The sequence below is a fragment of the Bufo gargarizans genome, chromosome 6 (assembly GCF_014858855.1).
Source record: "Bufo gargarizans isolate SCDJY-AF-19 chromosome 6, ASM1485885v1, whole genome shotgun sequence".
Lineage (NCBI taxonomy): Eukaryota > Metazoa > Chordata > Amphibia > Anura > Bufonidae > Bufo > Bufo gargarizans.
The window spans coordinates 348,751,589-348,777,094 of NC_058085.1; the positions used below are offsets into that span (position 1 = coordinate 348,751,589).

Below are 25,506 nucleotides of genomic sequence, written 5' to 3' on the forward strand. Positions count from 1 at the left end.
ATAATTCCAATCCCTCAATTGTAATCTGCGTTTCTAAGATTGGTGGAAAGAAAAAGGTTTGGTACCGTGTTAGCCAGTAGTGAGAAGTATTGATGCTCTCCAAAAGAGAAACAATAAAATAAATTTGATACCTTTTAATTGCTAACTAAAATAAATGATGGTATAAGGCAAGCTTTTGTGACTCTGAGGTCCCTTCTTTAGGCCAGAAATGGTGGAAAACATCTAAATGCCTGCCACATCTTCTAAATATCCACCAACTCAACAAAGATATTTAATGATTTGCACCCATTACCTCTATTAATACTCCAGCCTCCAGCAGAGCTATGGTAACATACGTAGAGAGTGAGACTTCATCTGTTACTCCCCCCTTGAAGAAAACAGAGTATTCTGCATGAAACCACATTTACCAGCGAGGTATAGAAGATAACAGAAGAAACTACTCAAAGTGCAACATTTTCCAGCTAGGTTTACTGCTGCTAAAGCTCCAATTTATAGCATATGTTGAAATATAACAATGTATAAAAAGTTAATTCCACTCCTTCCTCTATATCAGTGGTGGCGAACCTATGGCACAGGTGCCAGAGGCAGCACTCAGAGCCCTCTCTGTGGGCACCCACGCCCTGGAAAAAGTCTATGGTGTCCCAATATGTCTTAGACTTTTCCTGCCATTCATCAGCACAGGGCGCACTATGAAAAGCACAGGCAACGCATTAAATGTAGGCAGGAAAAATTTGGCTAAATAATAAAGTACATGGAAGATATACTATATTCGTATTCAGGTTAAAGGGAACCTATCACCGGGATTTTGGCTAGCTAGCACATCCGCAATACCCAGTCCCCATAGCTCTGTGCAGGGGCGTAGCATGGGGGGGGGGGGGGGGCGGGGGGGGCGTTGCCCCGGGCGCCACACTGCAGGGGGGCGCTGTCCGCTTCAACAACAAAAATTCTTAAATGGCTGATGCTGTGTTTTTTTCTTCACACAGCAGAGCAGAGCAGAGTGAGGAGGCGCAGTATGATCACACTGATAGGCTCCGCCCACCACCAGGCAGGAGAGACAGTGCGGAGCCAGGAGCCAGAAGAAGATAGAAGCAGAAGATGGCTGCCGCACTGTCCCTGCTTCAGCACTTGTAGCGGTCAGAGAGTCTATCCAGAGTCCAGACAGGCAGCCTGAAAGCAACCCTGACAGAGTACGTGACACTGCAGTCAGTGTCATTCCCAGTCCCAGCCTGAGTGAATTAGGTCAGTCACAGTGTGTATGTTGGCATGGGCTGAGGGTAGGCGTTAGGGGTAATATATGAGTGAACTAGTGAAGTGCCACTGTGCCAGTGCCATGAGAGCCAGGCCAAGGCTGCCAAGTAGATGGCATCATGGCAGTCAGGGTGCTGGTGATGGATGACCAGCCCAGGGACACTGACAGAGAGACAGTATGCCTCTCTGGGATGCCATCTGCAGTTTCTGCCCATCTCTGCTGCCCATATACCAGGCCTACCCTGGTATATGGAGTGGACAGCAGAGATGGGCACATGGCATCCCAGAGACAGTACTGTCTCTGGTCATCCTTCACCAGCACCGCCTGACTGCCACGGTCCTGCTTGGACTGGCTCTCATGGCACTTCAGCTTCCTCTTGGTCTTTTATATCCTGCTTTGGAATCAGGTTTTGAGCTGGGTCCCTGTAAGCTTCAGGGCTGCAGCCAGGTCTGCCCTCCTCTCAGTCTCAGGTCCAGACAAGTATCTCTGCAGAGTCCAGACAGTCACTGACCAAGTTTAAGTCCCTCTGAGGCTCAGCCTAAGGGTCCATTCACACGTCCGCAACGTGTTTTGCGGATCCGCAAAACATGGACAGCGGCAATGTGCGTTCCGCATTTTGCGGACCGCACATTGCCGGCACTAATAGAATATGCCTGTTCTTGTCCGCAATTGCGGACAAGAATAGGACATGCTCTTAACGGAATTGCGGACCCGGAAGTATGGGTCCGCAATTCCGTATCTGGGCAGCACATTGTGCTGCCCCATAGAAATTAATGGGTCCGCAATTCCGTTCCTGCAAAATGCGGAACGAAATTGCGGACGTGTGAATGGACCCTTAAGGCTACTTTCACACTAGCGGCAGGACGGATCCGACAGGCTGTTCACCCTGTCGGATCTGTCCTGCCGCTATTTCGCCGGACCGCCGCTCCGTCCCCATTGAGCTCCGGCACAGAACGGCAAAAGGCCGCCAGACTGAAAGTACTGCATGTCTGACCTTTTAGTGCTGCGCCGGCGCTCCGCCCCCGTCCCCATTATAGTCAATGGGGACGGAGCGGCGGCACTGCGAAATAGCAGCAGGATGGATCCGACAGGGTGAACAGCCTGACGGATCCGTCCTGCCACTAGTGTGAAAGTAGCCTTAGACACTGAGCTGAGGCACAATTTTATAAACTAAACAGAGCCTGGCCTGCTGCACCACTCAGACCAGTCAGGGAGTCAGGGCAGCAGTTGTTGTATTTCTTCAGGTAACGATTGCTTGCTGTTTAGAGAGGTCATTTTTGTGGGGAAAATGTGTCTCAGCCCAGGCTCAGGAGGAGTCATACTGGACCAGTATTAATAATGGAGGATTATTACTGTGGGGGCCTAGGTGGAATATGCACAGTGAGTAGTACTAGTAATATTCTTTCCCATAGGCCTATTGTGCAGCAGATTCCACTTAGGCCCCCACAGTAATAATCCTTTGTATTAATCTATTGTTAGTCCTCATTAGGCCCCATGGCCCAGCCAGGCCTCACTGAGAATCTCAGAGGGCAATTTACTTTAATAATACATTAACAACAAAGAGGGGGCAAATACATTAATAATAAAGAGGGGGCCATTATATACAGGGGGAATAATATTATGGGAAATGGGGGACTATCTGTCTGGCTCTAGCCCAGTATTGGGGGGCAGCAGGAGGAGTTGTTGAGACACCAGGAAGGAGAGGATGATAGTAAAGTGAGGAACCTAAAAAAATTCTGTGAAACTCTGCAGAGACGAGAAGCGGCTGAAAGAAGGTGTCATGGCGGTCTTATCTCTGAATGAAGACGTTGAGGAAAGTCTACATCACAGGAGAGGTCACTGGATGTAACAGGTATGGGGCGGTATTATACTGTAATAATAATGCCCATGCACATATCTGTTTCATGGTAGGGTTGGGGGAGCAGATTGAGAATATCGCCCACCCTGCTGCATCCTGGCCCCAGACTTCAGGTCACACGGTGCGTGTTCTGAATTCTGGGGGCTCACACCCATCTACTACATTATCTGTACTCAGAGAGTTATCACTGTGTTATCTGAGGTGTTACATAGGACTGCAGTTGAATCTACTACATTATCTGTACACGGAGAGTTATCACTGTTATCTGTGGTGTGACATAGGACTGCAAGTGATCTACTACATTATCTGTTAATGGGAACCTGTCACTGGGATTTTAGAGCTGAGGACATGGGTTGCTAGATGGCCGCTGGCACATCTGCAATACCCAGTCCCCATAGCTCTGTGTGCTTTTATTGTGTAAAAAACTGACTATTTGATCCATATGTAAATTAACCTGAGATGAGTCCTGTATGTGAGATGAGTCAGGGACAGGACTAATTTCAGGTTAATTTGCATATGTATCAAATCGTTTTTTTTACACAATAAAAGCACACAGAGCTATGGGGACTAGGTATTGCAGATGTGCTAGTGGCCATCTAGTAACCCATGTCCTTAGCTCTATACCCAAAATCCCGGTGACATTTTCCCTTTAAAAGGGGTGTGCCCACGGGCTGGGGGGCGACATTTTTGGCTTGCCCCGGGTGCTGGCAACCCACGCTACGCCACTGGCTCTGTGTGCTTTTATTGTTAAAAAAACGATTTGATACATATGCAAATTAACCTGAGTTGAGTCCTGTACGTGAGATGAGTCAGGGACAGGACTCATCTCAGCAGGAGAAATGCTAGCACAGGCTTCCAGTATCCGTAGTTTCAGGTGGTGCACAGCATATGCTGTGAAGATACGAGATGTGCAGCACCTGAAACTACGGATACTGGAAGCCTGTGCTAGCATTTCTCCTGCGGTGTTGCTACCAGTGTGTGAAGCGTGGGAGAAGAGGGTTGCATTGACAATCCAACACAATGGGCAGCACATTGAACACATTTTATAAGCGGTCAGAAACTTGTAAATAACTCATGAAAGAAAAAAAGTTACGTTAAAACCAAGCACACCATTGTTTTTCTTGTGAAATTCCCAATAAGTTGTTGATGTGTCACATGACCCTCTTCCTATTGAAAAAACAAAAGTTGGATTCAAAATGGCCAACTTCAAAATGGCCACCATGGTCACCACCCATCTTGAAAAGTTTCCCCCTCACACATACTAATGTGCCACAAACAGGAAGATAATATCACCAACCATTCCCATTTTATTAAGGTGTATCCATATAAATGGCCCACCCTGTATAATAGATGCTACATGATCACACATATCACCACTATACCTTCATAGCATTATTAAAAAGTCGTCCTACACTCCTAAAGCAGCCATTGACTTGTTGGTTTTTCTTCAGCCAGGAGAAAGAATGTTTAAGGTGGTTTTCATCTATGAAGATGTATGGCCGAGCCTTACTGAAGGACTTCACTACAAAGGCAGTCAACCTGAAAGGAAATAAATATAGAGTAAAAAAAAGACAACGAAAAATATTCTACAGTTTTCAAAGCTCCTGGATCTGAATACTTTTGTAATTGCATGTAATTAAAAATTTTGCATAGCCACTGAGTTATTCAATAAAATGTATCTGTGTAGTGCCACCTGCAGTTTTCTTTTCTCATTTCTTTGACCTGCTCACTGAGATGGCCGCACATGCTCAGTTTCATCCTTCAACTGCCTCCTGAGCTGTGATAGGGAGAGCTGAGACACGCCCCCTTAGTTGCAGCAGAACAGACACTCCCCTTGAGCTGCCAGCTTGATATAAATCTAGCAGAGCAATGAATGGGGAGATCTCTGGATCCACGTGAGGTACAGGGCTGGTTCTGGCTTTGCAAACAAACAAGATATTGTCATGTACTATGTGATGCCTGATTTTCATTTTTTACATTAAAGGAGTATTCTCATTTTAATGATCATACCTTATTTCATTAAGTATGTGCCAATGATCATTTTTGCCAATATAAACTATTATTAAATTTCTACCTTTCTAGGTCAAATATTGTGGATTGCACCCCAGTGTTTGATTTGGTCTCCCCTAGAAACGTCCACCTCCTCCTCGCGCATAAGCTCCTCTTCTTTCTTCGTGCCTGCCGCTCAGTCATCACATGAGCGCGCACGCAGCCCAATGCCGCGCATGCCCAGAGTGTTGCCGCTTCACAAACAGAGCCGCGCATGCTCTGTATGCAGCGGCCGTAGAGGGAGAGAATGGTGGAGGAGGAGGGGAGCTGTCAGCCTTCAGCAGAGCAGCCCCGATCAGTGAATGGTGAGGAGAACGGGGCTCAGTGAATGGTGAGAATGGGCTGCGCTGCTCTGTGTAACTGTGCCAACCCCCCTTTCAGGTGGTGGAGGAGGAGGAGGGGAGCTGTCAGCGTTCAGCAGCGCAGCCAGGGTCAGTGAATGGTGAGAACGGGCTGTGCTGCTCTGTGTAACTGTGCTGACCCCCCACCTTCAGGAGGAGGAGGAGGTCAGCTGTCAGCGTTCAGCAGAGCAGCCGGGATCAGTGAATGGTGAGGAGAATGGGCTGCTCTGCTGTGGATAACTGTGCCGACCCCCCCTCCCTTTCAGTTTCATGGTTGGCCGAGTGGAACCCCATGCTGGCAGCTGATGTCAGCTGTTAACCCCTTCCATCCCGTGGTCCATAGGGACCGCTGTATGGAAGGGGTTAACAGGCATGGAGCTGCCTCCCCCATCAGGTGCTGCGCTGCTATGTCAGCCCCGATGGTTACCATGGCAATTGGACGCCTTCACAGGCATCCGGCTTGCCATGGCATAAAGAGTAGTTTCACACTTGCGGCAGGATGGATTCGTTCCGCCTGCTATTTAGCCGGACCGCCGCTCCGTCCCCATTGACTATAATGGGGACGGGAGCGGAGCCCCGGCAGTGCGCGGCGAGAGGCCGCCGGACGAAAAGTACTGCAGGTCCAACTTTTTCGTCCGGCGGCCTCTCACAGCGAACTGCCGTGCTGCGCCGGAGCTCCGCCCTCCTCCCCATTATAGTCAATGGGGACGGAGAGGCGGCATGGCGAAATAGCGGCAGGACGGATCCGGCAGGCTGTCATGCCGCTAGTGTGAAAGTACCCTAAGCCTGATCAGGCTCTTGCTAGGAAGAAAGGAGCCTGACCAGGCTAAGTGTAATAGAAAATACACTGCAGTATACTATACAGTGTACTGCATTGTATTATACAGGCATCAGACCCACTGGATCTTCAAGAACCAAGTGGGTCTGAGTAAAAAAAATATGAAAAAAGTATTAAATAAAAAATAAAGTGTTTTATAAATAATAAAATAAAATAAAGGTTTCACATGTAAAAAAAAAAATCCCAAGTAATTAAAAATCTTTAAAAATAGAAACAAATAAATAAAATAGACATATTAGGTATCACCGCGTCTGTAAAAATCATCTCTATAAAAATATCCCATGAACTAACCCGTCAGATGAACACTGTAAAAAAAATAAAAATAAAAGCAATGCCAAAAAAGACATTTTTGTCACCTTACATCACAAAAAGTGCAACGCCAAGTGATCAAAAAGGCGTATGTCCCACAATTTGGTACCAATAAAACCGTCACCTCATCCCGCAAAAAATTAGCCCCTACATAAGAAAATCGCTCAAAAAAAAATAAAATATAGAACAAGGAGATATTAAAATTGTATTTTTTTGTTTCAAAAATGCTATTATTATGTTAAAGTGAAATAAATAAAAAAAGTATACATATTAGGTATCACCGTGTCCGAAACAACCTGCTCTATAAAAATATCACATGACCTAACTCCTCAGTTGAACACCATTAAAAAAAACTGTGCCAAAAAAGCCATTTTTTGTCACCTTACATCACAAAAGTGTAATACCAGGCGATCGGCGTATGCCCCCCAAATTAGTACCAATCAAACAGTTATCCCATATTGGAAAAAATTTATGCAGCGCGGAATCTGGATCCAGCTGCGCATAGAGGGGGTGTGCATTGGAGCGATCGGAGGAGAGTGCAGGGACACGGGGACAATTTTATTTAGTGGCAGGACTGTATTGAAAGCTGTTCAGCGACAGTGCTTGTGGGGGAGGGGGAAGACAGATGTAGCAAAGCTGTATGTGCTTGGGGGAGAGATAAATAGACAGATGTAGCAGGCTGTATGTGCTTGGGGGGAGAGATCAATAGACAGATGTAGCAGAGCTGAATATGCGGCAGTTCAGACAAAGTGTTGTTGGAATAGAGAAACACACTGATGTAGCAGAGCTGAATATGCCGCAGATCTGACACAGTGCTGGATGGAATAGAGAAACACACTGATGTAGCAGAGCTGTATATGTGGCAGTTCAGATAAAGTGTTGTTGGAATAGAGAAACACAACTGATGTAGCAGAGCTGAATATGCCGCAGATCTGACACAGTGCTGGATGGAATAGAGAAACACACTGATGTAGCAGAGCTGAATATGCGGCAGTTCAGACAAAGTGTTGTTGGAATAGAGAAACACACTGATGTAGCAGAGCTGAATATGCGGCAGTTCAGACAAAGTGTTGTTGAAATAGAGAAACACAACTGATGTAGCAGGCTGAATATGCCGCAGATCTGACACAGCGCTGGATGGAATAGAGAAACACACTGATGTAGCAGAGCTGAATATGCCGCTAATCTGACACAGTGCTAGATGGAATAGAGAAACACACTGATGTAGCAGAGCTGAATATGCCGCAGAGCTGACACAGTGCTGGATGGAATACAAAAACACACTGATGTAGCAGAGCTGTATATGCCACAGATCTGGATGGAATAGACTAGAGAAACACACTAATGTAGCAGAGCTGTATATGCCACAGATATGACACAGTGCTGGATGGAATATAGAAACACACTGATGTAGCAGTGCTGTATATGCCGCAGATCTGACACAGTGCTGGATGGAATAGAGAAACACACTGATGTAGCAGTGCTGTATATACCGCAGATCTAACACAGTGCTGGTTGGGAAGGAGAAGATAGATGTAGCAGAGCTATATATGCATCTATACTGATAAAAGGTCTATGGTTTATACACAACTGTAGTAGAGCTGTATTGGAAAAAATCTGCATCAGTGCTGGTCGGTGGGGGATGGTCATGTTTTATGGGAGTCAAAAGAACAGATCATATGGCTACTGGCTGACATGCTTGTGGGCTAATGTATAGTAGTGAATTATTGTTTTGCTGCACAGAATGGATTTGTAAAAGATAAGACAGGTTCTATGTGTAAAACTGTATTAGACTGCAGGACAGTGACCTTTTACTGTGTAAATAAACTGACCAGTGCTCTCTGAGTGGCATTCCCCAGCAGGGGGAGGGGCCTCACACTCTGCAGGCTGCTACACTGATGACTCATACATTTCACATGAACTAGCACGCAGGACTCAGCTCTCAGTGTGATGTCATAAGGAGGTGTGGCCGGCCTTCACTCTAGCTGCCTAAGCCCGCACAGCCTTAGCAGCAGAAAACCAGGAAGTTAATTCTGCTGTAACTGCAGCTCTGGCTGATTTAGCAAGATGGGAATACCCCTTTAATCATGGGATAACCCCTTTAAGTTGAGCTCCTTAAAAAAAAAAAACCTTGATGAAGTTGAAATGTTGGTCTGTTACACATTTAAAGGCTATATAAACCTTTTTTCTTTTTTTATTATTGTATTGTACTCATTTAGAGCTAAAAATATATTTTTTAAATGGTCTTTATTAAAAAATGTTGAGCCCCTTTCTCTATTTAAAGGGGTTGTCCAGGTTCAGAGCTGAACCTGGACATACCTCCATTTTCACCCAGGCAGCCCCCCTGACATGAGCATCGGAGCAGTTCATGCTCCGATGCTCTCCTTTGCCCTGCGCTAAATTGCACAGGGCAAAGGCATTTTTCTGAGTTCCGGTGACGTACCGGGGCTCTCTATGGGGCTGACAGGAACCCCGGTGACGTCACCGGCACTGATGGGCGGGATTTGGCTCTGCCCTAGCCAGTAAAACGGCTAGGGCAGAGCTAAAGCCCGCCCCTCAGAGCCGGTGACGTCACCGAACACACTGCTGGGCGGAAGTTACCGCCCGGCAGTGTGTTATTGAAAACAAAAGAGCCCGTGCCCTGCGCGATCTAGCGCAGGGCACTGGAGCGCATCGGAGCATCAGATGCTCCGATGCTAGGCTCAGGGGGGCTGCCGGGGTGAAAATAAGGGTATGTCCGGGTTCAGCTCTGAACCCGGACAACCCCTTTAACCTTGAGATTCTCTAGTACCAGGCTCTGTATTTTTACTGTTTCCCATCAGGCAGCTCAGCTGACGGCTCCTTATCTCTAATCTCTGACCTTATAAACACTCATTATAGGTCAATTCTTTTCTGACTTAAAGAATGTGGCTTAAACAAGTGTTTATGACCTTTTAGTAATTTAGAGATAAGTCTGTGAAGGTTCTCATTTATCCAGGTCATGGTATATATCTGTAAAGAATAAATCAAGGCAACTGGACTCTAATGCTGGGTCTAATTACCAGATGTGGATTCAGTTACATATTTATTCCCAGAATTTTTGTACAGTCACTCAGAATTGAGAAAGCTCGTTGGAAGAATGAGTGAAATGTATTCAAGAAATCTACAGTACGTCCAGTTGCCTTGATTTATTCTTTACAGATATTTAGAGATAAGGTTTATTTGATGACCAGCACAAAGTGAAAGTACAATTTACATAGCCAGATATGGTTAACCCTTTGTGATAGAATGGCTGAATAGTTTTTGAAATGAGCAATTGAAAAAACTATTTTTAGCCCAAAATGAGTAAAATAGAATCATAAAAAAATTGCCCCCTAAGGTGTACATAGCATTTAAATGCTCTCATTTTCTGACCAATTTTCGTAAGAGTCATTGATAAGATCAATTACATTTCAATCTATTGGTTGTATAAAAGAAAATGGCAGCTATAAAATACTCACTCAGCCAGTGATAAAGAACCCTAAATCAAAATAATTGCGAAAACAGAGTTCTTGGTCAGTTGACTTACTTTGAGCACCAATGCCATTGTCTACATTCTTACCAGGTGTTTCCACTGCTATCACTTTTCCCAAATGCACTGTATGATCCATCATCACGTTTATAAGTCAGTTCTCTCTGATATCCTAAATGGAATTACAGTTTAAAAAATAAAAAATAAATCTAATTTCTAAATATGGCGTAGAAGTAGCCAATTCTACAATGGATACAACACAGGACAATTGAAGAATAAAATATGATAATTGTCTTCCGTTAAAGAGGATTTTTTTTGGCTTAGGCCTCATGCACACGACCGTTTTTTTTAAGGTCCGCAAAAACGGGGTCCGTAGGTCCCTGATCCGTGACCGTTTTTTCGTCCGTGGGTCTTCCTTGTTTTTTGGAGGATCCACGGACATGAAAAATGAAAAAAAAATCAAAGTCAAGTTTTCCATTGAAATAATAGGAAAAAACGGACACGGATCACGGATGCGGATGACAATCTTGTGTGCATCCGTGATTTTTCACGGACCCATTGACTTGAATGGGTCCGTGAACCGTTGGCCGTGAAAAAAATAGGACAGGTCTTATTTTTTTCACGGCCAGGAAACACGGATCACGGATGCGGCTGCCAAACGGTGCATTTTCCGATTTTTCCACGGACCCATTGAAAGTCAATGGGTCCGCGAACAAAAACGGAAAACGGCACAACGGCCACGGATGCACACAACGGTGGTGTGCATGAGGCCTAAAGCTGATATTATGATAGGACATGTAAAGAGGAGTGACCTCCTCCAAACATGATCACGACTCAGGACATGATCAGAACTCAGTATTGAATTAAGTATTGTAATTTCTCGTTTGAACTGTATTTAAAGAGTAAATAAACTTTTATATACATTTTTGTGAACATGTCCCATAACAGTTTTTGTAATATAGTTTATTCATGTTTTTTGTAATTTTAATACACTTTACCCCCCAAAGCGCACTTTTCGTAGTTCACTTAAAATCTACTTCTCTCAACACCACTGACTGCTGAGTAGTGTATTGGGTACACATTTTATCAATGGGGTCGCAGCTCAGGGAGTATGGGCACGACGGAGCGGGCTCCTGCTTCTGCGTGCTTTGCTAAGCTAAAAGTCCTGCATGTCAGCTTTTAGCTTAGCGGAGCAGGCAGAAGCAGAAGCCCACTCCGCTCAGCTAATCCTGGCATAGTACATTGTTACAGGGTACCTATGTGCTATGCCAGGATTTAATAAACCTCCGCGGGGCACAGGCAGGAGCAGCAATACGCTCTCCTGCCCGTACTCCCTGCACTGCGGCCCCATTGACAAAATGTGTACTCCGTACTCTGGACACATGTTGTCTGTCACTCTTGACAATTAAGGCTACTTTCACACCGGTGGCACTACAATTCGGCTGCCTGTTTCGGCAGACAAAGCCAGGAATCGGCCGGACACAAACCTGAGCATGCAACGGTGTTCGGGCAATTCTCAGCATTTTTGTTGGAATGCAGCCGAATCTCCACCGGACCCCATATACTTAATGGGGCCAGAGAGCATTCCGGTTGCATCCAGCAGTGCCGGATCCGGAGAATTCCGACAGGCTGTGTTCTGCCAGACGGCCTACCAGAATTCAAGTGTTGAAAGCAGCCTAAGAGTTGTATGATGTGCATTTATCTATATTACTATGGCCATCTTCATGGATACAACATCTAAATGTAACTATATAAATTCAGTCACTCACCGCTCTCCAGAAACGTAGTAGCTTTGTTTTTAATTTCACTATTCAGTTGATGAGTCTTCTCCAGATACTGAAGGATAAAAATGTTGGGGGCAAATAGGACCATGTTCTGTTCACCACATCCATATGGCATGGCCAGAAGACGGTCCAAATTTTGCATTGCTGTGCCCATTAGATCTCCTGTTGGAATTCAACTGGTGGTTAAAGGGTTCTGTAGACCACAAAAATATACTTGAAGTAACCTAAACAAAACTATACTTACTTTAATATGGTCTCCTAAAATCCCCCCATACTGATCTCTAAGACCATGACCATGTTTTATGATAAAGGATTTATCCAGGAAAATATATTGATGACTTATCCTCAGGATACATGTGTAGAAAGGAAGATGGCTCCGGCAGCATGTAGCAGTATCAAAATTTCTTTATTCGTACCTCCAGACACAAATGGCAACGTTTCGACTGTTCACCAGTCTTTATCAAGCCTAATGACACCAATGCTGGTAGGCATATAAATACCCCCCCACATTAAAAAACACACCCCACATTGCATCAACATAGCCAATTACTATAATGGAAAGAATCTGTGCAAGTTGCTACTTACTGAAGCCGGCATGGCCTCCATCTCCGTCATGTGCGCCACAGCGTGTTATCACCTCCAATGCGCAGTCGCGGCTCGCCGGCTTCGCATGCCGGAAGTGTCATCAGTCACCATGACTATGGCCGGCACTGACGTCTCCAGCCAATGAACAGCCAGAAGCAAACACTGTCGTCATCGCCTGCGCGACTCTCACGTGACATCCCATATGGTGCGCACAGCCGTGCGTCAATCTCATAGGTCACATGGATAGCGCAGCCAAGTGCAAACACCGGAGCCATGGTAACCGCAACGCCGTGACCAGCGCAACTTAACATAAAGAGATGTGCATAATCCATATGATAGCATGTACATAGTCAATGCACACAGGTGGCTGGATTGATATTGCCAGATCAAGATCACAATAGTGATCACCACATTCTCACTAGACGATCAGAGTATGTACATGCACATATCAAACGGAGGTGGAGACCATGTACAGCGCAGCATCCCGCAACCATGCAAGATCGTTATGTATAATACATTTTCCAAAATATCACCCATCAAAAGGCATACAAATATAACAATCTCTATGTTAGGGATGTGTTAACCCATATAAAAAATGTATTATAAAAAATTAATAGTGATGTCCCTATACTGAAGAGGACCATCCAGCGACCCACATCAGTCGATGGATGTGACGTTAAACTCCAAGTTTAACCCATAAGGTTGAAGGGATCTAAGGGTGTGGATCCACTTGAGTTCCTTTTTCCTAAGAATCACCTTCCTGTCACCACCCCTTCTCAGATACCCAACGCTGTCAATTACTCGAAATCTTAGTTGATTAATAGCATGTTTACAATCAATAAAATGTTTAGCAACCGGTTTGTCAATAGCTCCTGTTCTAATGGTCCTCTTATGCTTATTAATTCTTTCCCTCAGTTCCATTGTGGTTTCACCCACATATATTAGGCTACATGGACACTGTATCATGTAAACCACATCTGTGGATTTACATGTGAAGTGTCCCTTAATCTTAAACCGTTTACCACTATAAGGGTGCGTAAAACCATCGCCTCTCATGATGCAATTTTTTATATGGGTTAACACATCCCTATGAAATCGTATTTTAGTGATCTGGATAAATTAAAACTTAGCTTTTATTATAGCTCCTATAAGATAAATGAGATTTTGTTCCTCAAGGTGAAAATAAGGGGGTAGGTAATCGTAGATTGCTCGCAGTATCCCACGATAACGGGATTTGTACTGAGGGCAATACTAAAATGTCCACAAAGGCAAAAATGTGAAATGACTGATGTATTCCACACGTGATATTAAAGGTCTAGACAGTTAGAGTGGTACACATCAGTATTCAAGCCGCAAGTTGTCGGATTTGGTACACACAGGCACCAATATCTGATACATCAAGGTGGACATATAACAAATATTAAACAACAAAAACTATATGCACAACGACAAACACAACATAAATAATGACATGGATGTATGTATATATCGGTGTTACATATTGCACACTCATACATCCACAGCATATAGGTGCACGGCGGCACCGCTTGAAAAGAAGAAGACACACCACCAGGTGTCCTACCGTACAGGTTTGATGTACTCCAGGCACCTGTGTTCTTTATGTCTTAATCAGGCAGGGTGGTCCTTTTCGGCAGTTGGAGGGTATGTAGAGGGAATAAAAACGATGATTTTTCCTTTTTTCCTATCCCTAATTGGCCCTCACAGCCCTACAATAAGCCTCCAAAACTAGCCACGGGGTGTCCCACTAGTTGGGCCCCCGTCCGGAACCTAGCCCTGGAATTGTGGTCCCTAAAAAGGCCCTACAACACATCCCTAACATAGAGATTGTTATATTTGTATGCCTTTTGATGGGTGATATTTTGGAAAATGTATTATACATAACGATCTTGCATGGTTGCGGGATGCTGCGCTGTACATGGTCTCCACCTCCGTTTGATATGTGCATGTACATACTCTGATCGTCTAGTGAGAATGTGGCGATCACTATTGTGATCTTGATCTGGCAATATCAATCCAGCCACCTGTGTGCATTGACTATGTACATGCTATCATATGGATTATGCACATCTCTTTATGTTAAGTTGCGCTGGTCACGGCGTTGTGGTTACCATGGCTCCGGTGTTTGCACTGTGTCTCCATTGGCTGCGCTATCCATGTGACCTATGAGATTGACGCACGGCTGTGCGCACCATATGGGATGTCACGTGAGAGTCGCGCAGGCGATGACGACAGTGTTTGCTTCTGGCTGTTCATTGGCTGGAGACGTCAGTGCCGGCCGTAGTCATGGTGACTGATGACACTTCCGGCATGCGAAGCCGGCGAGCCGCGACTGCGCATTGGAGGTGATAACACGCTGTGGCGCACATGACGGAGATGGAGGCCATGCCGGCTTCAGTAAGTAGCAACTTGCACAGATTCTTTCCATTATAGTAATTGGCTATGTTGATGCAATGTGGGGTGTGTTTTTTAATGTGGGGGGGTATTTATATGCCTACCAACACTGATGTCATTAGGCTTGATAAAGACTGGTGAACAGTCGAAACGTTGCCATTTGTGTCTGGAGGTACGAATAAAGAAACTTTGATACTGCTACATGCTGCCGGAGCCATCTTCCTTTCTACACATGTATTCCAAGGCCTGATGGATCAAGGGCCTACGGCTAGGCTGCTGCATTGATCAACGCATTATCTTGAGACCATAAGGTGCTGCTTCTACACTTTTACGCTTATCCTCAGGATAGTCATCAGTATCAGATCTGTGGGGTAGCAACACCCGGAACCCCCGACAATCAACTGTTAGAAGAGGCCTTGAGCACTTCAGCCTCTTCCTACAGTAGGTCAGTTACATCACTGTACATTGGTCATGAGGCCTAGTTGCAGCTCAGTCCCATTGATGAAAATGGAGCTGAGCTGCAATACTAAGCTCTGGCACTATACAATGTATGACACTGCCCAGAGGTGCCAGGACTTGGACCCCCGCTGATGTGATAATGATGACCTATCCTAAGGATAAGTCATCATTATCTTTTCCAGGATAACCCCATTAACTCTACAGTAGACTAAAAACCCCATTCCAACCCTTCCAACTGGGACCTCCATTATGGTGCCAAGTTTTCAATCCTGGATTGAAAAGTCTGAGATATGTTTCTTCCCCAACACCCTCCCATGAACCTTAGACCAATTCCCTAACCCCAAATTTGCCACTACTACAGTCTCTCTAGAAAGGTCAATCCTGCACCCTATAGCTGATGGGATAGAGCCACTGATGTTTTGTTCATACAAGGTTTACTGATCAGATTATTCATATTATTTGGGTATTGTAATTCAGTTTTACCAATTACTACAATGTTGGCTCTTTCAGAATCCTTCAAAATGTTTTCAGGAATCTTCAATGAAATCTCTTCCACTTTAGAATCATCTAGGACAAGAAGAGAAATATAATGTATGAAATAACACATAGCAATGATGGCTAAAACTATAACCATAATTGAGGTGAACATGTAACCTAAATTACATGGGTTTCCATGCTTGACTTGACTAAGTGGTATGTTTCGTCGGATGCTATGTTGCTTCTAGGGTAGAATAGATCTGTACCTGCAGCACTTGATGGAGCTTGGTATGGCAGCACATGGAGGCCATGCAGCGAGGCCCTGTGGTGCCAGTGTAGACGATGGGAATGGCCCTGATGAAGTGTTGTGTCCTGGTGAACTCCCTCAGGCCATCACTCCCTGGGGTCTGTTGCAGTGAAAGTTACAGTACTCAAGAAAGCCAGAGTTAACTGTAACAGGTCTGGGGTGCTACATCAGGAGCTATTTAACTTCTGAATGCTGCCATTTAGGCTATGTGGATTTCTGTACATATATATTTTTAATGTAATTAAGTTTCCATTTTTACCTTCTCCCCGACTGCACAGTAGAGCGCTGTATGATTTCTCCTCCATTAGTCCCCCTGGCTGAACAAAACACAAATATACATCTCATAAGAAGAAGATACAACATGTATTTACATTTAGCATAGGCCACTAGTAAGCTGGTCATACACATGAGATAGTTGTTGGCCAAATGCTGCACCTCTGTCACCCAAGAACAAAAGGATTGGGCAGTTTAAAGCCAACATGCTTGATCCTTATGTCCCCCAACATCAGCTGTCGGGTGAGAGTTAGAAGGATGCCACAGACATTAGATGTTCAGCCACATAGATCTAATGTGCATGGGCAGCTTTAGGGATCATACACATGGCTAGATGACGGATTTCCATATTTTGACTTTGGAGACTGTTTGGAGAAATTTATCATGCTTCTTCACATTCCATTTTAAGGAAACGTTGCCTTTAGGGGAGTAAACAGTACCTCATGGAGGCTCTATGTGCAGGTTAGGACATTGTCATGAACATGAGCCCAAATAGCATAAGATGTTTCAAGCCATGAAACTAACCTGAACAAGCAATGGCTTTACCACCGTATCGATGCTTCCCTGTTTCGGGACAATAGGCACCTCATTGTGGCATAAATCTTGTGTGTCCAGAGCTTCTGTTGTTACAGTGACGTTCACATGCCCTGAATATAGCAATAAAAATAACATTGTAAGTAAAACAAGAGGGAATCTCATATCTGGATAGCAGGACTGGCAGTACTTTGGTACCCAGCGTGATACTTTTTACTATTAGTTCTCTTCAATATGATCTTAAAGTTTACAAATGATCATACAATTATAATCAGACGGAATAGCGCTCAAATTACCGTGCCAGCGGCAGTGCCACACAAAGTAAATGTCATCTTGCTGTGTTTAAAAATACCGGCATGCAGTGACCAATTAATAGCTTCTTATATAAAGTAATCTTATTTATAATAAATATATGAAGAAATCTTCCTCCTTGTCCCAGAAGATCAGTCATGCAGCCCTCCTCTGTCTGGTTGTAAGACAAGTGGCTGCAGCAGGACCCTCTCCCTCTACCCTGCCTACAGGAGGATAAATAGATGGTTAAGCCCCACCCCTTTTCTAACCCTCTCTTCCTCAACTGACCATCAGCCAAAGGTGGAACAGATCAGCAAGAGATTAACACCAATGTTCTCTGTAGGATTTATTCAAAACTGTTGGGTAAGAACCATGCATAAAACCCTGCAGACTGACAAACAGTGGGGCAGCTATCTCTCTTATGTTCTTTTTTTTGGATCCTAGATATTGATGATCTATCCTCAGGATAGGTCATCAATCTGACAACCGGCACCCCAAACTATTGGCTGCTCTCAGGTGCTGAAACCCCCCCCCCCCCCCCCCACAGCAGACAAAGCCGGAAGTAGACAGCTCCATCCGCTGTATAGTGGCTGTGCTGGGTTACTGCAGGTCAATTCCCATTTAAGTCACCTCTAAATTCTAGGTTTTAGAATCTATTAACCCCAAAAAGTCTCAACTACAATATATAACATTAAACAACTTAGGCACATATTCTGAATAATAATATTTTTATGTTTCTAGTCACTTCTATTTCCTGGCTGTAAGTTCCCATATGCTCTGTGCATTGAATACCAAGCTCCACCATATAAAGAGTGCTCCTGGATGGTTGGCGGGAGTGCACCCTTACAGGTTCTTTTGATGAAGCAAAACTATGGCGAACAGAGGAACTTACAGTTCCCACCTCTGCGATAGAGACGGTTGGTGAATAAAACTCTGCTTATTGTGAAGACATTGAGTGCTGCGGTCTTCTCTCCATCTCCTAATCTCTTGGAACTCGACGGGCTAGGGCTCAACACTGTGGGCACTGCCACAGATTGGATCTACTAAAAGTAAATTAGTAAGCGGTGCTGTCTCTACCTCAAACTATTTTTGTCGTACAGTTTCCACCTCTGGGAGAACTGCAAACTAGAGATAAAGGAAAACGGCTAAACATGACACATAGAAGTCATATAGTGGCCAGAAATCATGTTATTTCTCATGTATACGTATTTACAAATGCCTATGCAGGCAGTAGAAACCTATCTTGGCCCGGGTTAAATTAATACTTCACTTTTATTAAACACATCGTTAAAAAGTGTCACTATTAATTGTGATTCACATTTGGAGAAACACAGACAAAACACAAAATAACTGCTGAGGTATTAAAAACACAGTTATGGCCCACCACGAGAGATGCTATATGTCATCAATTGGAGGCGATATAGTGGATCGCTCACTCCAATGATAGGGAGAACAGCAGAATCATTACCATATACCCACAAGGGGTGATGTTAGTAATTTGCCGGCAAGACTTAATTGGTATTGACAAATGTCAATGGTGGGAGACTGATGTCATCATACCACTTATATATTAATGGGCTATTTGCCAGTCTACTATTTGCCAGCATACAGGGCTCTTGTCATATATGCCCTGGACTGAATAGGTATATGGTCCTGCTAGTGCCAAGGAAATTCCTGTGAACCAAACACAGCCACTATTATTTGTTGACTGGGTGCTTACCCACGTCTCTGAGTGCTGTTGCCAACACCAATTGGTTAGCAACAATAAGCGACAGATCGCACGAATTGTTGCCCATTAAATGTATGGGGGGATTTGTGGCATCCACCCTCTATACAGTTGGGCTTACTCTGGGGTAACTGACACTTAGATAATGGCAATGGCTATGCTGTTAGTGAGCTGGATGTGCGAGCTGCTGGTGAATGCCAGACAGTTCAAACCAGCACAATCGAAGCTCACTGCTAGTGCCAATGAGATGCCAATGAACGAACCCAGCCACTGCTTGTTGCTGACTGGGTACGTTACCACGTCTCGGGATACTGTTACCAGCGGAACCTGGTTAACAGCAATGAGGCAACAAATAGGACAATATGCTGCCCTTTATTAGGGAGGATTTATAGCATCCACCCTCAGTACTACCAGGACGTGATCATGGTGCAGCTAACCCCTAAACAGAGGCGATGGCTATGCTGTTAATAACCTAAGTGTACAGGCTGCTGGTGAACCCAAACGGTTGATGTCAGTGCAGTCAGGACTGATGTGATCTGTGTCTGACTTGAAACGCAGCCTGTTAGTACTGTTAAACAGGTCAGATGGCATGCACAGGGCTAGCAGGGCTGCTGTCCTCCTATGAATGTGACCAGTCATGAACACTGGACGGGTCACTAATGGTGATCATCAGCTAGGGGCCACATATCTGCTAATTAAAACCTAAAACTGCCCCCCAACATGTTTCGCCAGTCTCGCTGGCTTCCTCAGGGGTAACGGGCATCAATGAATGAAACCCTGCACCGGAAGGCTAAATAGTGTCCCCGTGATTGACAGAGACGACTGACCAATCGGTGATGGAGGCAAAACCTTACAGTAACCAATCACTGTAAGCGGAGCAGGCTGACATCATCTCCCTGTGCCAAGCCTCTCCATTACCTCCCACTCAACGTCATCACGGCGTCACAATGCCACAGAGGGCATGCGCCGGAACTCCGACATGAGCTCTTCACTAGAGTGGCTTAATGCGCATGCGCTGCGCAGTGAAAGAATGCGCACGGACTCTGAATAGACCGGATCTCCCCGCAGGGCTCAACTGCATCATATCTGCCATCACGAAGGTGGGAGGTAATTATGACTGTCATTGTGGGAAAAATAAAAGATAATACACTGTTAGATGTTAAACTAGAAATATGCTGGTAATTAATATCGATCGAAAGGCATCTTTTTAAAGAGAGGGGGAGGAGTTGGCAAGGGGGAAAGATGAAGAAACAAACCCCGATACTGCCTAACATCTCCTCACAGATGTATTTATAAATTTATTGACCAGCATGACCCCAATCACTTATATTGAGACACAGAATACGTCTTATCAATCCGGGACACAATGTAATTGGTTACTTAACAGTAACATTCAAAAAATGTGGACTGATAACCCACATGATTATTGAAGATGTTATATGCTCATTTTCATCTTAATGCTTAAATCCGGTGCAGGGAATTCAAACCTATTATTCTGACACTATGTCTGTGCATAAATGTAGATTCTACTAGCAATCCAAACACTATAGTGGTGAGTGGTTGAAATAATTGAATATCTGATCAATTCCAAAAAATGTATTATTATTTTTCCAGTATTTATAAAAAAGCGGTAAAAGCGAATCCTTCGTTAAGTCCCTTTGGATTCAAGCTGTCAAGGCGATAGATCCACCTGGTTTCCTCTTGTAAAAGAATGGCGTCCAGGTCGCCTTTTCTTGCTCCTAAAGTTTTTTTACAAATGCCCCAAAACTTCAAGACCCTATGATCTCCCCCATGATGACTTCTGACATGTTTCGAGATGGATGTGTCTGCAAGAGTGTTGATACTGCTAATATGTTGACACATCCTTCTCCTAAATTCTTGGGATGTCTTCCCAACATAAATCTTGAGACAAGGGCATTGGATGGCGTAAACTATACCTTTGGTCTTACAATTGATGTATTGTCTAATCTAATATTCTTTTTTGTCAACAGGATTTACAAAGGACCGACATTTCTTCACAAGTGGGCAGTAAACGCAGTTCCCACAGGGGTAAGTACCCGTAACATTTGATTTCAACCAGGTTGTCTTAGGTGGTTCTGGGCGAAAGAAACTATGGACTAGTACGTCCTTTAGGTTTCTTCCACGGCGGTAGGTTACACTGGGATTAGATGTAATGACTGTCCTCAAGTCATTGTCAGCCCATAGGACATGCCAATGCTTCCTAAGGATCCCAAACACTTTATTATTTTGTGCATCGAAGGTGCCAATACACCTGACCGTAGACATCTTAGAAGCCTTAGATGGATTAGTCAGAAGCTCCGTTCTACTGGTCCTACTTGCCCGGGCGTAGGCATGATGTAGGACTTTTTTTTGGATAGCCTCTGGCTCGGAATCGATCATATAGGATCTTACTTTCTCTTTCAAAACGGACTTCGTCAGAGCAATTCCTACGGGCCCTGATGTATTGCCCTATAGGTATTCCTTTCCTAAGAGGTCTAGGAGGGAAACTATTCCATTCCAATAAGCTATTCGTTGCTGTAGATTTACGGTAAACCTCTGACCGGATGTGGCCATCAGGGTCCAAGGACAATTTGAGATCCAGGAAAGTTATAGTGCTGTCACTAATCTCTGATGTGAATGCCATCCCAATGGCATTAGTATTAAGTGCAGTGACAAAACGGTGAAAATTATCGGTGGTGCCATCCCAAAGGATTAGCACATCATCGATATACCTCCCCCAAAATAAAATGTGCTGAGTGAAGTCAACAAATAATAGTGGCTGTGTTTGGTTCACAGGAATTTCCTTGGCACTAGCAGGACCATATACCTATTCAGTCCAGGGCATATATGACAAGAGCCCTGTATGCTGGCAAATAGTAGACTGGCAAATAGCCCATTAATATATAAGTGGTATGATGACATCAGTCTCCCACCATTGACATTTGTCAATACCAATTAAGTCTTGCCGGCAATTACTAACATCACCCCTTGTGGGTATATGGTAATGATTCTGCTGTTCTCCCTATCATTGGAGTGAGCGATCCACTATATCGCCTCCAATTGATGACATATAGCATCTCTCGTGGTGGGCCATAACTGTGTTTTTAATACCTCAGCAGTTATTTTGTGTTTTGTCTGTGTTTCTCCAAATGTGAATCACAATTAATAGTGACACTTTTTAACGATGTGTTTAATAAAAGTGAAGTATTAATTTAACCCGGGCCAAGATAGGTTTCTACTGCCTGCATAGGCATTTGTAAATACGTGTATAATTAACCTTGCCCTGGTTGGTCCTGTATTTATGGATTTCTCATGTATAGGCACTATGTGATTGAATAATGCAGAGTTCGTTGAGAGGTTAGGTAAGCTTTAACTGTATGAATGAATGAAGAAGCAGACCAACAGCAGAGTAACTCTACATCAGTTCTGACCATTTTAAACCATCTTTGCTGAGTTCATAGTCCATGCTGCATGGATCCCTGTGGTTGCAGCAGCAGGAATTTACAAGGTGGAGCTGCTCTCAGGAGGCCCAATTAAGATTCTGAGATAGTTGAAAATGAAAACAATGTTCTTTTGAAATGTCCTTATTTGAATTTATTAGTTTAGTAATTTATTAATAATTTACAAATCTTCTGAGAGCAATGCATATTTTAATGTGATGGGTTTTAGTTACCATGTCCCCATATTTATGTGAAATATTAAACTCTCTGCTTCCTATATTATACCTAATTGCATTTAAAGCAATAAGTTGTTTGTTAAGATCTTTTGAAACTGCTAGAAATTAAAGGACTATTATCCTGTCACGGGCAGCGGATGTGAACCCACTGTGCAACGGACTGGCTGTACCTTGGAGGGGTATGACTAAGCGGCTACCTGTTTTTTTTCTAGAGCCTATGATGGTGAGGATAGACTTGGCCGTTAGGGTAGTTGCCAGGTACCACTCCAGGGCAGTCCCAGAGTCAGTAGCAGCTGGTCCAGGCAAACCAGGAGGTACCTGCAAAGGTACCGACAGTACATTCGTGGTTAGACAGGCAGGGTCGTTACCAGGAGCGACAAAGACAGGAACTGGAGGAAGAGGCAGAGACAAAGTCGAGAAAAGCAATGGATCAGGGCAGGTGGCACAGGAACGAAGTCAGACAATCCGGGTCGGCAACAGGAGGAACGATGCAAGCAGGCAGGGATGAGAGTGTAGTCTAGGAACGAGGCACGTAGTCAGGAACACAAGTGGTAACAAGCTCAATTGCACAGGATAGGACCTTGAGGCGCTTGAGTAGAGGGCTGAGCCACTTAAATACCTCCAGGAGAACCAGGGTAGGTCAATGGAATCACCTGACACAACACAGCCCCGTCCAAGGAGTGATGCATACAGCAGCATTTTGTGACCGATATTGTTTAATTATACCTATATACAGCCTATACCTATGTACAGCCTACAACTATATATTGCAGTACATAGGTGTAGACTGTATATAGATATAGGCTGTATATAGGTATAGGCATATCTATCTAGCTACCTATCTCATATCTATCTATCCCACAGGGGTTATATTGTTCGGCACGGTGTAACCTCCAAACATTTGCTGTACAGTATACATTATAATCCCTGTAACATGCTATACAATACACATTATAATCCATACACCATGCCGTTCAATATACAGTATAACACTGCCTTCCCTGCGATAATCACTCCTGAAGCAGCCACCGGAAGTTGAAGCACTGTGTGCAGTGAGCACTTACTTCCGGCGGCTGCTTCATAAGTGATTATCGCAGGAAAGGCAGGTTAGTAAGTGTACCGGAGCATGAGATTTCAAAGAAAAGCATGAATATACATATTATTTTAACTCCTAAGACGCCTGTGGCCACCGGGGGAGCACAGGAGGCAGAAGCACAGCGCCCGCACAGTCTGTCTCCCCTATTCAAATAGAAGATGGATGGCCCTTGGCAACGCTCACTTCTGAGAGCGCTGCTAAGGGCCATTTCAGCCACAGTTTACTACAAAAAATAAAATAAAGTATATTACAAAAATGTTATCTATCACTTGCCCTACACTTTAGCAAAAAAAAATAAAAAATTTAAATGGCAGTTACACTTTAAGCTTTACATGAATACGGTATACTTTACAGCTGTGTGCGGTTATGTACATGTACATACCTCCCAACTCTTTCCCCCGGCAAATTGTGCAGAGGTAGAGCTTGGCAGGACTGCAGGATTGCCATCCAAAATCGGCCAGCCCTGCACAAAGCAGGACTGTTGGGAGGCTTGTTGAGTGAATGGTAGGGGAGGTAGTGGGGGGGGGCCACGGGGAGGTGGCCCCATGGATCAATTTCGCACCATGGATTGGGTGTACGACAATGGCTGTTACAGTACCCCCCCCCCCCTTACGCCCCCTCTTCTTAAGTCCACGGTGAGACAGAAAACGATGAGATCCGGAGCCTGAATGTTATCCTGCTGCTCCCAGGACCCCTCCTCTGGACCAAATCCCTTCCAGTCCACAAGATAATAGGTCCTCCTGCCCCGCTTCTTAACGTCCACTATGTCCTCGTCAGCATTCTCAGCCACTGGAATAGGTCTAGAAGGAGCCTTTGAGAAGCGGTTAAGGACCACTGGTTTAAGCAATGACACATGGAAGGCATTGGGAATGCGTAGCGAGAGAGGCAGGCGCAACTTGTATGCCACCTTGTTGATCTTCTTCAAGACCTCAAATGGTCCAAGGAATCTCGGAGAAAACTTAAAACTGGGGACTCTTAAGCAGATGTGTTTGGAGGAAAGCCATATCTTTTCCCCAGAGGAGAACTAAGGTGGTTTCCTTCATCTCTTGTGCACATTGGTCTTCATGCGGATCACTGCTTTATCGATGCAGGCCTTGGTGTTACTCCAAATCATCAATAAATCTCTGAAGGAAGAGTCAGCAGCAGGAACCACGGAAGATACAGGAACAGGAAGAGGAGTAAGGAGGTGTTGACCATAGACAACAAAGAATGGCGAGGATCCAGTAGACTCACTAGTGTGGCTGTTGTAGGAGAACTCTGCCCAAGGTAATAGTGATACCCAGTTGTTGTGTTGCGTTGAAACAAAATGTCGAAGGTAGTTCTCCAATATCTGATTAACCCGCTTTACTTGCCCGTTGGTTTGGGGTTGATAACCGGAAGATAGGTCAAGATTTATTTCAAGAAGACGACAGAGGGCTCTCCAGAGCTTGGACGTAAACTGAACTCCTCGATCAGTAACAATATGTCCAGGCAAGCCATGTAGACGAAATATATGTTTTATGAACAGCTTGGCGAGTTCCGCAGCCGAGGGTAATCCAGTCAACGGAACGAAGTGCGCCATCTTGGAGAAGCGTTCCACAATCGCCCAATTCACGGTACATTCAGCTGGAGAAGGCAGATCAGTAATAAAGTCCATGGCAATGTGTTGCCATGGAGCATCAGGAATAGGTAGAGGTAGCAACAGGCCTGGAAATTTTATTTTGAGCACAGACGTTGCAGGCCGAAACATAGTCACGTACGTCTTTGGATAAT

At 44.5% G+C, this 25,506-nt stretch overlaps 1 protein-coding gene across 4 annotated transcripts in view; it reads right to left on the reverse strand.

Moving 5' to 3' along the window:
- LOC122940139 (alpha-2-macroglobulin-like) overlaps positions 1-25,506 on the reverse strand; it is a 196,390-nt gene that overhangs the window by 34,194 nt on the left and 136,690 nt on the right. For all 4 annotated transcript variants that reach the window (XM_044296528.1, XM_044296526.1, XM_044296529.1 and 1 more), the window contains exons 21-27: positions 16,957-17,078; positions 16,418-16,475; positions 15,858-15,941; positions 11,904-12,080; positions 10,225-10,306; positions 4,490-4,646; positions 293-367 (exon numbers count right to left, since the gene is read on the reverse strand). In XM_044296528.1, the coding sequence (XP_044152463.1) occupies positions 293-367; positions 4,490-4,646; positions 10,225-10,306; positions 11,904-12,080; positions 15,858-15,941; positions 16,418-16,475; positions 16,957-17,078 (755 nt within the window). The remainder of the gene's footprint in view (positions 1-292; positions 368-4,489; positions 4,647-10,224; positions 10,307-11,903; positions 12,081-15,857; positions 15,942-16,417; positions 16,476-16,956; positions 17,079-25,506) is intronic.